Below are 13,346 nucleotides of genomic sequence, written 5' to 3'. Positions count from 1 at the left end.
GCTCAGCAGCAAGGCTCCGCCCACAGGGAGAGACATCAGCCTGACCAAGAGTCTGGCGAGGTTCATGGCAGCTGCTGATGTCTATGAGGACCGCCTGACCACGATGACCAAGTAAGAAAAACACTTTTCAAGGGATTTTCTTTGATATATTGAAAAGCACAAAGTATTGACTGCATGCACCTTTGGTGAGCAAAACGTTTGAAACGGTGTGTTTCATTTCCAGGAAGAAGGTGGCCGAGTCTCTGAGGTCCCTCTTCACCGAGTGGCTGGATGAGATGTGTGTCGAGATGGTAAGAGAATGTTCTTTGTGTTAAAATGAGCCCAGAAATGGAACAGAACTCTTGCTTCAGTGACAGCACTTTCTAATTGTAATGCTTTTTTCAGAATGTGGAGGAATCCATCAGGCGCAGCGCTGGAGGCAAGCTCATCCCCGTGGGCTCACAGCTGCTCGGTGCAGAGGTGAAAGGTAATGGAGCTGATGCTTTTTCAACCTTTCTTTCAGCTCAGTGCAGCAGTGTTTCCTGAATCTGGCCTCATTTCAATGTGTGCTGTTTCCCCAGGCTCTGACATCGACGCCGTCTGTGTGGGACCCTGCTTCGTCCAGAGGCACCACTTCTTCTCCTCCTTCTGCCGCAAGCTGGCCGCAAACAAAGAGGTCACCGACATGCTGGTGAGTGGCGTCTCGCATGGCAGACGAGACATTCTGGACATGAAAAACAGGTGTAAAAAGTGTTTTTATTGTGAAAGAGTGACTAATTGAACCTTGTTTTGTTCAGACCTTCGAAAAGACGGTCGTCCCGGTCGTGAAGCTGACCTATAAAGGAGAGAAGGTAACTATCCAAACACCACCAGCACACTGTGGCAGTCACCTTTGTGTTTGTTCTCACGTTCTCACTTCATTTGTTTTTGTTTCCGTAGATGGACTTGGTCTACGTCCAGTACCCGGAGGACAGCGTCCCGGAGGCGGTGGACCTCATGGACGACGGTCTGGTGAGGGGTCTGGATCCACGCTGTGTGCGGAGTTTGAATGGTGAGCATCAGAGTGCAGAGATAGAGCGCTCTCTGAAACACCCTGGACTGGTTCCCTGCTGGTCTCTGTTGACACCAGCTGATTCTCAGCGTTATTAATGTCACTGTGTGTTTTTCCCTCCAGGCTACAGAGACAGCGTACAGATCCTGAGGTGTGTCCCCAACGTGTACGTCTTCCGCACCGTGTTGAGGGTCATCAAGGTCTGGGCCAAAAGTGAGTAAAGCCCACTCAAACATCCCAAAGCCAGCTGGTGACGGGGGAGACTGAACATCCTGAGCATCATGTCCTCCGTCCTCCTCGCTGCCCGTCACATTCACACCCAGGATTCAGTCTGACACCTTTGCTGCTGTTTAATCTTTGTTCTGCTTTTCCTCCAGAGCGCCAGATTTACTCCAACAGGCTGGGCTTCCTGGGCGGTATCTCATGGGCCATCTTGGTCGCCAGGGTTTGCCAGCTCTACCCCAACGCCACCGTGGCGGCCCTGGTGACCCATTTCTTCAGGCTGTACAGCACGTGGTGAGTTAATCCTCTGTTTCCCGTCACTGGAGGAAACAGCTGGAATGTGTAGAGATCGTAGCAGAGCTGAGTTTCCACTGCTTGCTGAAAGTAGCAGATGATCATCAGAGCCTCATTTGTTTGTGTGTTTCAGGGACTGGAACAACCCGGTGCGCCTGAGAAATGAGAACAGGGAGTTCCCTTCCTGGGATTCCCAGGTAAGAAACATGAGCTTTCTTTCTGTACAAACAGTCGATGCAAAAAGCAGCATCATGATCCAGCAGGAAGAGGAATGCAACGCTTCTCTGTTGATTTCTCTGTTGGTGAAACCATGATGATACGTTCTACCCTGTGTTTTCAGGCTCCCTGGAGCGACCGCTTCCCCCTGATGCCCATAATGACCCCAGCGTTCCCCCAGCAGAACTCCACCTTTAACATGGCCAAGTCCAACATGGCCGTCATCACCCAGGAGTTTGTTCGAGGTATGAAGTCTCTTTTCTGCTCCGTGGTTGAATCGCGTGTTGAATCAGATGATGAAGCTGATCAGACGCCGGTGACTCTGCTGCTACCAAACCTTCAGGGATGTGATTCTTGGAAGCCAGAGATGTGTTTTGTCCTAAAGCTGTTTCTCTCCCCTCCACAGGCTGGCACATCACCGAGGGCATCTACAGCGGAAGAGCTGAGTGGGCCAGACTCTTCCAGATGGAGGACCTCGAGCGGAAGTACCAGTACGTATTGATGGCTGGAATGTCAGCCCAACACTCACATGTGCTCTTATTCTGAGTGGACAGCCCTTGAAGCTGTTCTTCTTCTGGTTGGTGTCAGTGCCATGGACTAGAAGTGTCCACTTCTCTGAATAAGGCCAATGCTTTATGACTGTAGAATTTAAATATGACTCCTGTTGAGAAAACGTTTCTCTCTCTCTCCTTAAAGGCATTACGTTGAGTTGGACGTCTCGTACACGTCCGAGAGTCAGGCTCTGCGATGGTGAGTAAACCAAAAACAGTCTTCAAATCTTTGGCATGGCCAGGAACAGTATGTTTCTGTGACTTGTCACTGGTCTTGATGTAGAAACAGAGCTGGATTCTGGTTTGCAGCTCCAGTGGCGTTGTGCTCTTTCTAAAGTTCTTGTCTTTTTTTGGCAGGGTGGGCTTAGTGGAGGCCAAACTCCGGATTCTGGTGGGATATCTGGATAAGGACTGGCAGATCTCCCTGGTCCGTACCATCCCAGAGCCCTCTCCAGGTCCCCAGAATCTCCACAACAGGTAAGGATGTGCAATTCTGAGGAAGACTTCATTTTTCTGTTGTGTTGTGTGTTGTTGTCTGGGCTCACGAGTGTTCGTGTTTTTGTGTGTGGTTCAGAGAGGAGAAGAGCACCAGGTGGAGGCTGGGACTGCTGCTCAACCAGGAAGTCCTGAGACGGCCGCTGGACATCACCGCTGTGCTGCACAGGTTCACTGAATATGGTCAGTATGTTTTGGATCAGGAAGAAATCAGTCTCTTTGACTTACTCTGAATGATTGTATTCACTTGTTGGATGTGATGTTGTTGCAGTGTACATGTTCGCCAGGAAGTGTGGCATCCTGGAGGACGGAATGAGGCTCTCCGCCTCAGTGACCAGCAGGGGGCAGCAGGTGTGCCGTCCTGCAGCCCAGAAGAGAAGACTCGGGGAGGAATCTTTGAATGTGGCAAAGAAGGCCAAAGTGGACACGGTTTGTAGACCCATCTAGCATTTCCTGATGACTTGATATTTGAATGTTCTCATGTGGACATCCTGGATGTCTGGCTCTCCAGTCTGAACAGTAACAGTCTTGGTGCTGCTGTAACATGCCTGCTCCCACACCTTGTCTCCTACAGCCTCCAGGCAGAGACGCCAGAGCTGCTGTTCACCCTAGAGTCAGTCCTGGGGAGGGACCGTCTGGCTGTGTCTCCTCCATCAAGAGACCCCGGAGTCCTGAGCTTCAGGCACCGGCGGCCAAAATCCCGCGACGTGAGCCGGTAAGTTCAACTGGGACGGAAGGTGTGTTTGGCTCATATCAGAGATCTGACTGATTATTCTGTCTGGTATTTTTCTTTTCAGACTCCTGATGTGGAGCGGCTGGACTCGAGGGAAAAGCCAGTCCAGCCCAGACGCGTCTTCAAGCTGAGACGCCCCAGGTACCATACACACCCCTTCAGACCCTGATGCCACCGTCATGCTACGTGGCAGATTTGTAAATCTTAAGTTTTGGCGTGAAAACTGACTTCACTGTGTTTCTCTCATTGCAGTTTTAATTGAGCGACTGAGCTTCCTGCTGCAGGGGGGGCAGCGGACTCCTTGAGGGGGAGGAGTCTGAGGAGCCTCTGCAGGTGAGGCCGAGGAGGAGACGGAGCCACGCTTCCTGTCTCAGTGAAGCTGCCGGGCTTCCTCCACTGCTGCTCAGGAACATGACCACAACCAGGGCCACAGGTAGGATTTCTGAACTGGGGGACCAAGCTCTCAGCAAATTTTGGGCTTTAACAAATTCTGAAGCTGTTACTTTTGGCCTACGGGCCTATGGGAAAGAGGTTTTCACTAAAAAGCCCCCGGAGGGAATCATATTTCCCACTGGCCAAAGAATAATAGGAAAAAGGCCGACCCAACGATTCAAACACATAAAACCCGCAAGACAATAGAAAAGAAACAAAAATGAAGGGAGAAAAGAAAAAAAAAGAAAATGGACACAACAATAACAGAGATGTTAAACAATACAGCCAAACAAAACAACAAACAATTACCACAGTGTAGATGTCAACAATAAACACAAAAAACAAAAAACAAAAAAACAAAATTTGGCCTGGCAGCCTGACGTGGACCCGGGGTCACTCGTCGGTCCGGTCCAGGAGAACGGCCGAAGCACGTAGAACCAGGATAAAATACTGGTGTGTAATGTCGAGGCTAAAAAAAAAAAAAAAAAAAAACAGCAGCTCTGGAGAGAGCAGCGGCCGGCGTTTACATCACGGCTCTAAGCCTGCAAATAACATTAAAATCAGTAATCTGCAGTGCAATATTGATGAGCATATACATATGCATATTTGCGAAACCCTCCCTTTGTCCCTCTGCAGGAGCCGTACTTTGCTGCTACGTCATCAACATGCGACACTTCACGTGTTGGTCGCTGCTGAAGCTGCGTGAGTCCCGGGTTTGAGCTCAGGTAAGTCGTCTGTTCTGCGGGATTTCTGTGGATTCCCTCCGTCGGTGGAAGGTTCCGGTCCCTGAGCTTCTTCCGGTCTCTCTGCTCTCGAACCGTCTGCGTCTGTTTCTGTGTTGAAATCCCACTTTGAAGTGACCGACCGTCTGAGTCCTCTGGTGGAAGGAAATCTGAGTCTCTGGACCAAACCGTCTGTTTTGTTTGAACTGTTCAGTCTGGAGAGAGGCCGCAGCGGGAGTCCTTCTCTTTAGTGTTTCCTCCTGACAGTTGCTTCGTGTCCGCAGCAGCGCTGTTTCCTCCCTGTTAGAGAATCCTCACCTGCCTGCAGCTTGTTTCAGCAGAACATTGTTGAGTTGTCTGTGTTCTGATTCTCACAGACAAATCTCTCCAAATCCAAACTATTTCTCTTTTTACTTCGTATCCTGTCCATGATTTAAACACGTTGGTGTGTGTGTGTGTGTGTGTGTGTGTGTGTGTGTGTGTGTGTGTGTGTGTGCGTTCTCAGTGAAATGTTTTTTTGTAAATTGCACATATACAGATTATTCCAGGATTAGTGAGATATGCATAAATAAACCATTAAATGTTTTCTTGGTCAGTTTTCTTGATCAGTATTAGTTGTTTTTTGTGTTTTCTGTGACCAGAAATAAGCTATTCATTCAAAAGAGGACTAAACGAAGTCAGATCAGAGATGAAATAAAATAAATTGGATGTTATTGATGTGTTTCTGGATTCTGTCCTGCTCCAGCTCCAGCTCCAGCTCCAGACGCCATGAGCGACAGTGACGATGACGGCGTTCCCACCCTGTCTGCTCACACTCTGGCCGCCCTGCAGGAGTTTTACAGCGAGACCAGGACCGGTCTGGACCACAGCGTCCAACCGTCAGACCAGTTCGCGGTGGGAGCGGTGGAGGAGGACTGGGTGAGTTTTCTGGATTGAAGGACATCGTTCTGGCGCTGGTGGAGACGAAGTGGGCAGACGCCGAGGCTGGAACCCACAGTAATGTCGATGAACAGCGACCGCTATGAGCAGGATTTCAAAAGGAAGAAGAACTGATGGTTTTGCTCTCATCAAGTCTCTGAAGCTCCCTGTGCCGTTGTGTCTGCTCCTCCAGAGGATGAGCCAGTTCTGGTACAGCGACGAGACGGCGGCCCGGTTGGCCGAGGAGGTCGTCCGAGAGGCTGGAGAGGGAGGCAGGTAAAGAGACGCAGCTCCACCAGCCAGCAGGGGGCAGCAGGGAGCGGTCTGTTCTTTAATGACCACTGAAGGAGTGTGTGTGTGTCCTGACAGTGTGTGTTTCCTCCCAGGATCGCGTGTGTGAGCGCGCCCAGCGTGTACCAGAAGCTGAAGCAGGGAGTCGTCGGCGGCTCGGACCGAGTGTCGGCCGTGGTGCTGGAGTACGACCGCCGCTTCGCCGCCTACGGCGAGGACTTCGTGTACTACGACTACAACCAGCCGCTGTCCCTCCCGGCCGTCGTGGCGCCGCGGAGCTTCGACGTGGTTCTGGCCGATCCGCCTTACCTGTCCGAGGAGTGTCTGAGCAAAGTGGCTGAAACCATCAAGTACCTGAGCAAAGGCAAGGTGCTGCTGTGCACAGGTACCCGACAACCCAGAGGCCGGACCGGAGCGGGGAGGAGGGAAAAGCCCGCTCGGCGCTCACCTCTTTGTCTTTTGACTCCCACAGGAGCCATCATGGAGAAGCTGGCCGGAGAGCTCCTGGGTGTGACGATGTGCAGCTTTCTGCCCAAACACAACAGAAACCTGTCCAATGAGTTCCGCTGCTTCGTCAACTACCCGTCCCGCCTGTCCTGAGGAGCTCGCCGCTGCCGGAGGACGCTTTATTTACTCATATCAGCTGACCGGAAGGCCTCGGCTCACCGAGTTCACTCAGAGGTTTCAACATGGAGACCAGAGTGAGGAGCTCCAGCGGGTCTTTTTTTTAAAGCCTGTTTTTAATTGGCCCGCAGAACTTATCGAGTGATTCACTCTTAACTTCACGCCAGCAGATTTAAACGCTCTGGTGGTTTTTCTGGATGTGACGAACGTTTCCTGACAGAGCGACTCCATTTGAGCACAAAGACAGAACAATCAACCTGGTTCTTCCAACTCCACAGGCTCAGGTCTGGGCTCTGTGTCTGCCAGTAGGTGGCAGCGTCGATACATGAATCAGACTCAGTTTGACCGACCAGGACTCTGAAAAGTGTTAACTTTTATCCAACACATGAAGACTTTTTATTAACTCTGGTTCAGTAATTCCCGGGGCAGATGGAATGAATTCACATTTTACTGTGTTCCAACACCGTATCTCTCCTTTCACTGAAAGGAAATAGTTTATTTTTCTCCAAACAAATCTCTGTAAAACTGAATTTCTCTGTTCAGTAAGAAATGTGCTTTAAATGTAGATATTTCACACATGATGAACTTTTCAGTTGTTTATGTGGACTCAACACTTGTCATTTTTGATGTTTCGTGCTGGAGGAACTGTGTGTGAATCCAGCGAAAGATGTGACAAATAAAGTTTTCTTTTATCCTGAAGTCTTGGTCTGCTGTGGTCTCTGTAAAGTCCCACTAAAGTCTGGTCAAATCCATTCTGTAGAAACTACAGCTGATAAAGTGACTTTTAATCAATCCACTGGTTTTAGAAATGTCTCCTGTGAAAGCTGAAACCCTCCCAAATGTTTAATATACTAAAATAAAATTTGCTTCACTGAAGAAAGATTGATCATTTAATGAACACGACGCATCAGGACAGATCTTCATGTTCAGGGACAGTTGGTCCAGTTCCATCATTTTCACACCTTTATTTCATGCCGGTGCTGAATCCTGACGAACCGTGTCTTCCTGACCAAACAGCTTCAGACAGTTTCATAATAAAGGAAAAATGACTTTCATCCTCTCACAACCCATGAAACCAACCCTGTACTGATTTGTGGAACTTGGATCCGGAGCTCAGCAGTTTAAGCTCAAGCCTGTTTTTGGGCTGTGGAAGGAAACGAACAGGAAGAACATGCAGATCCTCCAAGCAGCATGTTGTATTCCAGTCCTTCACGTCAGGAGAAGGCGGGCGGAGCGGCGCTGGAGCAGGGCTTCATACTTTCTTCCCCCCGGACAGAAGCCTTGGGCGGCGCCCGGTCCAGGCTCTGGTTTGCGGCCCGGCCGTCCGGGTCCTTCTCCAGCCGCGGCACGCAGGTGCACCCCACCGGGATGGAGACGTAGACCTCGGCGTAGGAGTGTCGGCCCCCGGCGCAGGAGCCGGTCCTCCTCAGGACGACGGAGGGAGCGAAGACCGGCGTGCTGCGGAGCCGCCGGCGGTCCTCGCCGTGCGGCCCGGCCAGGCAGCCCTGGCACAGGCAGTAGGCCTCCGGGATGTAGCGGGGGTACCGGGCCGGGTCGTAGGAGATCCTGGAACCACACATTTATCCTCATCATAATCCTGAACTTCACACTTCTTCCAGTCAGACTGGAGACCCGTTTACACGACGACGTTTCAAGAGAAAACTTGGGGGCTGCAGGGGGTTTGGCGCCTCCTGCAGGGACCTGCGGGGACTGCAGGTGACACTCACCTGTAGGCCCAAGGGGAGATGCTGAGCAGGTTGACGGGCAGGCGGGCCTTGCCGTCGGCCGCGTCTCGTGCCGCCGTCGGGCAGGTCAGGTTGAGTTTGTCCCGCGGCTCCAGCTGCAGCGCGTGGTGAAAGGCGCTCATCACGCCCACCGAGAGGCGCCCGAACATCTGCTCCAGGATCTCCTCCGGCAGGTCCAGGCAGGACCGGGTCCTGGGGACCTTCTTGCGGACGCGCACCGCTTCTGCCGGCAGGCTGTGCAGCATCAGAGCCACGTGCAGCAGCAGCAGGAGGAGGAGGGTGATCTGATGTGGCATCGCTGCGCCGCTGTGCCAAACTGCGCAATGTTCGGTCTGTTCTCCTCTCAAAAGTCGCTGCAGAGAATAAAGCATGTCCCCTTAATAATCCGGACGCTTCAGCGTCGCGTTATAATCCAGAAAACTGCGTCCTGTCAGTCCAGCAGCGCGCAGAAGGTCCAGTGTCCGGACGATGGAACCGAGCCGCGGGCGCGCTGCCAGGTGAACCGCGGGAACATGTTGGTGCCACACGTCCACTGTCCTCTCCAGGGACAATAATCCTCTCAGAATCAGAAAATATTATTTCCTGTCTTGTAGCGGCCAGTGGTGCTTTCTCTCCCGCGCGTTTTAATTGTTTGTCGCGTTCCCTGGTTCTGGATCCTGGCTTCACACCAGACTCTGTGCAGTCAGCACAGAGAAAAGCGTCACTTCAGCTCTAGAGAAATTATCAAGTCGAGTTAACGCAAACGCTAAATAAACACAAATCACATGTCACTGCTGTTATTAGTACATTTCTTTTCAGTGACCCTACTTCAGATCCACGCCATTACATCTTGTTGTGAGGCGAGATTTATTAGCTTCAGATGAAATAAAACGATCATCAGACGGTCCAAGATTAATTCAGTGCAGTTGTTTCTGCAGGAAACTCTGAATATCGTCTGGCGTCCTGCTCGAGGAAAAGGTCACAGTCATAACTCTGCTGTTTAGAAAAGGCTTCTTCAGATGATCTTCTGCTCAAAATGAAACTCGCTTTTCCATTTAAATGCAGAAATAATTATTTTTATTAGACATTTCACCACAAAAGATACAAAGAAAACTATAAACACCACTCTACACCGTTCTCATGTCGATATGTGGAATGAGTCACGGTTCCAGAGCAGAGGTCAGGATGGATGAATTCCACACGATTGGAATGAAAAATGGATAGATGGATGGACCTGTGGGCAATCCGCTAACCAGGGTCACGTAACCAAAATTAAATGAGAGCACATCAACAACTATAACATTTTGGAATACTTCAGAGTGCTAAACATAAATACAACTACAGAATCCCCCCCCCCCCCCCCCCCCCCTCCCCCTCCCCCCATCAAAACAAAAAAAGAACCTTTAGGAATACCTTCTCCAGAGAGCAGTGTCTCAGTGAGTCCAGGAACTTCATGGACACCATTCTCTGGATCCACAGCACGACCCTTTGGGCAGTGACTGTGGCTGCTGTTCCACTCAGCAACACAGTCCTTGCTTCCAATCAGGCTTCTGCAGCAGGTTGAGAGCTACGGTTTGTCTCGAGGACCCGCAGGTTAAGAAAAAACACAAACAGAAAATCATTCATTAAAAAAAGAAAAATAAAAGATCTGGCATTAAAACAGTGATCTGCATGTCCAGGGATGCTGAACCCTGTTCCTGCAGAGTCCCTGTCCTGCCTGTCTAAACTCTCCCTGCTCTAGTCAGCCTACTCGTATTGACTGGTTCATCACTGGGCTTCGTTGGCGCCTCAGGACAGGACCATGGGGTTCACGTATGCTGAAGCAGGGAGAGAGCTCAAACAAGTGGGACAGGGACTCTCCAGGAACTGGGCTGAGCACCCATGATGGAGGACACCTCCTAAAATGGATTAAGACAAGGTACATATGAAATCTGTGCACACAGCACTGTGTTGGGTGTTGTGCTTCTGATGTCTCATTCCATATTTTCATTCTTCCACAGAAAAGCAGAATCAAGCTGTGCAGCGCAGACAGGCGAAGGCCAGCTTTACAGGAGCTGATCAGCTTCAGGAAGAGACGGGGTTGTTGTCACTGCATGTCCACTCAACGCTTTCATCCTCCTGGACACTTGTTTCAGTTCCTGAGCTGCTTCCAGTTCCAGGGTCTTCTGGCCCACTGAAGAAGCATCCTATAATTTGACCTTGATAATTAGCACATACACTGATGCAGGGGCGTCAAACCCAGGTCCTGGAGGGCCGCAGCCCTGCTTCAACACACCTGGAAGTCATGGAGGTTCATGACCGGGTTCAGCAGGAAGTCAGATAACGAGCCTCATTACAATCAGCTGTGCTGAAGCAGGGAAGAGCTGCAGTCATCAGTTACCTCAACCTCCTCCTTTTGTTGCCTTGTATGGGGCGCTGAATGTAAAATTTCACTTACTGTGTAATAGGTGACACTTTTCTCACATTTAGGTCACTTTTCTCACATTTAGCTAATTTTTCTTTCATTTGAGAGAGATTTGTTAAAAATGTGTAAAAATAAAGAATACATCTATATCTAAATGTTAAATCTAAATGTTAAATCTAAATCTAAATCTAAATGTTAAATCTAAATCTAAATGCTAAATCTAAATCTAAATGTTACATCTAAATATAAATCTAAATGTTAAATCTAAATATAAATGCTAAATCTAAATCTAAATGTTAAATCTAAATCTAAATGTAAAAGTTAAATCTAAATGCTAAATCTAAATCTAAATGTTAAATCTAAATGTTAAATCTAAATGTTTAGAAAATATGCAAAGTAGGCAGGTCTTCCACGCCTCTCGCACGAGCCTCTGATCACGAAGCCCCGCCCACAGCAGCAGCGGGGAAGAGGCAGAAACATGGCGGACGAGCTCCTATCTGGCGAAGAGAGGGCGGTTATGGCTGGCGTACGGGCTGCTCTTGCGAGTGTTGCTCCACTGGTTCCTTCTAAACCACAAACGGTAAGTGATTCACAGCAAAGATTTTTTTATTGCTATATATGATAAACGTAACCCCGTTTCGCCATAATAGTGCAGTGTTTGGCAACATGGCAGCCCGCTCGCCAAATGACATCTGAGGCGCCAGACGATTTTGAAAATCTGAGGCACCTGTTTCGCGTAGGCAGTAACATCGTCCACTAACTTCTAAATCTTCAATGTCCTCTTTGGAGATGAAGGTATCATCACCCTGTAAAAAAAAAAAAAAAAAAAAAAAAAAAAGATGTTAAGTGTAAAACAATTCACCCACAGCCATCCTGATTGGCACACAACCTATCAACCTATTCTCATTTCCAGTGTGTCCTACATCACGTTATTTGGCCACATATGACAGCTTTACTTACTGATCTCAATGACGTGGTGGTAGTGGCAAAGCTTGATACATGTGAGGGCCCCGCCAGAGGCATCTGTGGTGTGGAAACCTGAAACAAAGGGCCATATTTCAAATGTCACGTGAGTTGGAAGAGCCCCTGTTCCTAACACAAAGTAGGCAGACTGGGGCAAAGTAATTATCCAATTTCAAGTAGTTAATCACTTGCGAACCTATAAAACACTGTTTCAGTTGACATCTCTGTCTATACTCTGCTTCAAATCACTACAAGTAATAACTACACTAAATGACCACTTATCAATAAAAGAATCAACTCCAAGACAACTTGGAGAAGTGGATCATATGGAAATGAAGATTAGTCACTAAAGGTTTTATTGTAAATATATACACATCATGTTAAGAGACATTTATATTATGGGTTCAGTCTCAAATAAAGGTGCTGTACAGGCTGTCAGATTTCTCTGAGTTCAGCACAGGTGACACTGTGGATCTCAACACGTCAACATATTTGAGATTTTACCATATGTAGCTTAAGTCCTGGACCTGCAGCCACCTATGGAGGATATAGAATGTGAATTTTGTAAAGATCTTTACCAGGCAAACCTTTGCTTGCAATCAAGCTAAAGTCAGCTGCTTGGAGATTATTTTTTAACAGCAATGACTGCACAGCATGGTCACTGTTGCTACTGGTACCCGCTAAACGAGCGTCAACTTGATCCAGGCTGCGTGAGGTGGCTAACAGCTAAGCTAACAGCTGACGAGACGCTGGTAACTAAGCTATCAGCTTGCTGCCAGCACGCAGAGGTTTTCAAACGGGCAATTGAGGCAGTTTAGGAGGACCTGGATAGAAGTTAGTGGACGATGTTACTGCCTACGCGAAACAGGTGCCTCAGATTTTCAAAATCGTCTGGCGCCTCAGATGTCATTTGGCGAGCGGGCAGCCATGTTGCCAAACACTGCACTATTATGGCGAAACGGGGTTACGTTTATCATATATAGCAATAAAAAAATCTTTGCTGTGAATCACTTACCGTTTGTGGTTTAGAAGGAACCAGTGGAGCAACACTCGCAAGAGCAGCCCGTACGCCAGCCATAACCGCCCTCTCTTCGCCAGATAGGAGCTCGTCCGCCATGTTTCTGCCTCTTCCCCGCTGCTGCTGTGGGCGGGGCTTCGTGATCAGAGGCTCGTGCGAGAGGCGTGGAAGACCTGCCTACTTTGCATATTTTCTAAACATTTAGATTTAACATTTAGATTTAACATTTAGATTTAACATTTAGATTTAGATTTAGATTTAACATTTAGATTTAACATTTAGATTTAGACTTAGATTTAACATTTAGATTTAGATTTAGCATTTAGATTTAACTTTTACATTTAGATTTAGATTTAACATTTAGATTTAGATTTAGCATTTATATTTAGATTTAACATTTAGATTTAACATTTAGATTTATATTTAGATGTAACATTTAGATTTAGATTTAGCATTTAGATTTAGATTTGACATTTAGATTTAACATTTAGATTTAGATTTAGATTTAACATTTAGATTTAGATTTAGATTTAACATTTAGATTTAACATTTAGATATAGATTTATTCTTTATTTTTACACATTTTTAACAAATCTCTCTCAAATGAAAGAAAAATTAGCTAAATGTGAGAAAAGTGACCTAAATGTGAGAAAAGTGTCACCTATTACACAGTAAGTGAAATTTTACATTCGGCGCCCTCTTCAGGCAC

At 48.0% G+C, this 13,346-nt stretch overlaps 2 protein-coding genes across 4 annotated transcripts; one reads left to right on the top strand and one right to left on the bottom strand.

Annotated features, from left to right (window-relative positions):
• Window positions 1–3,831: 3,831 nt before the first annotated feature.
• LOC115403276 (EEF1A lysine methyltransferase 1-like) lies at window positions 3,832–7,170 on the top strand. 3 transcript variants are annotated; one of them, XM_030112138.1, is made up of 6 exons: window positions 3,832–3,974; window positions 4,610–4,698; window positions 5,453–5,613; window positions 5,807–5,889; window positions 6,000–6,289; window positions 6,377–7,170. In XM_030112138.1, exons 3-6 carry the CDS (start codon window positions 5,464–5,466, stop codon window positions 6,502–6,504), a joined length of 651 nt encoding a protein of 216 aa, XP_029967998.1. In that variant the 5' UTR covers window positions 3,832–3,974; window positions 4,610–4,698; window positions 5,453–5,463; the 3' UTR covers window positions 6,505–7,170. The 3 variants fall into 3 exon arrangements, with proteins under 3 accessions (XP_029967998.1, XP_029967996.1, XP_029967997.1); XM_030112136.1 differs by having other exon boundaries at window positions 5,447–5,613; XM_030112137.1 differs by having other exon boundaries at window positions 5,441–5,613.
• A 572-nt stretch (window positions 7,171–7,742) lies between these two features.
• LOC115402717 (interleukin-17D-like) lies at window positions 7,743–8,573 on the bottom strand. Its single transcript, XM_030111241.1, has 2 exons — window positions 8,256–8,573; window positions 7,743–8,094 (listed from the first exon to the last, which is right to left on the bottom strand). Exons 1-2 carry the CDS (start codon window positions 8,567–8,569, stop codon window positions 7,743–7,745), a joined length of 666 nt encoding a protein of 221 aa, XP_029967101.1. The 5' UTR covers window positions 8,570–8,573.
• Between the last annotated feature and the right edge of the window lie 4,773 nt (window positions 8,574–13,346).

The sequence above is a fragment of the Salarias fasciatus genome, chromosome 16 (assembly GCF_902148845.1).
Source record: "Salarias fasciatus chromosome 16, fSalaFa1.1, whole genome shotgun sequence".
Classification (NCBI taxonomy): domain Eukaryota; kingdom Metazoa; phylum Chordata; class Actinopteri; order Blenniiformes; family Blenniidae; genus Salarias; species Salarias fasciatus.
Note: the sequence above shows the minus strand (reverse complement) of the source record. Positions and strands in the feature narration are given on the sequence as shown.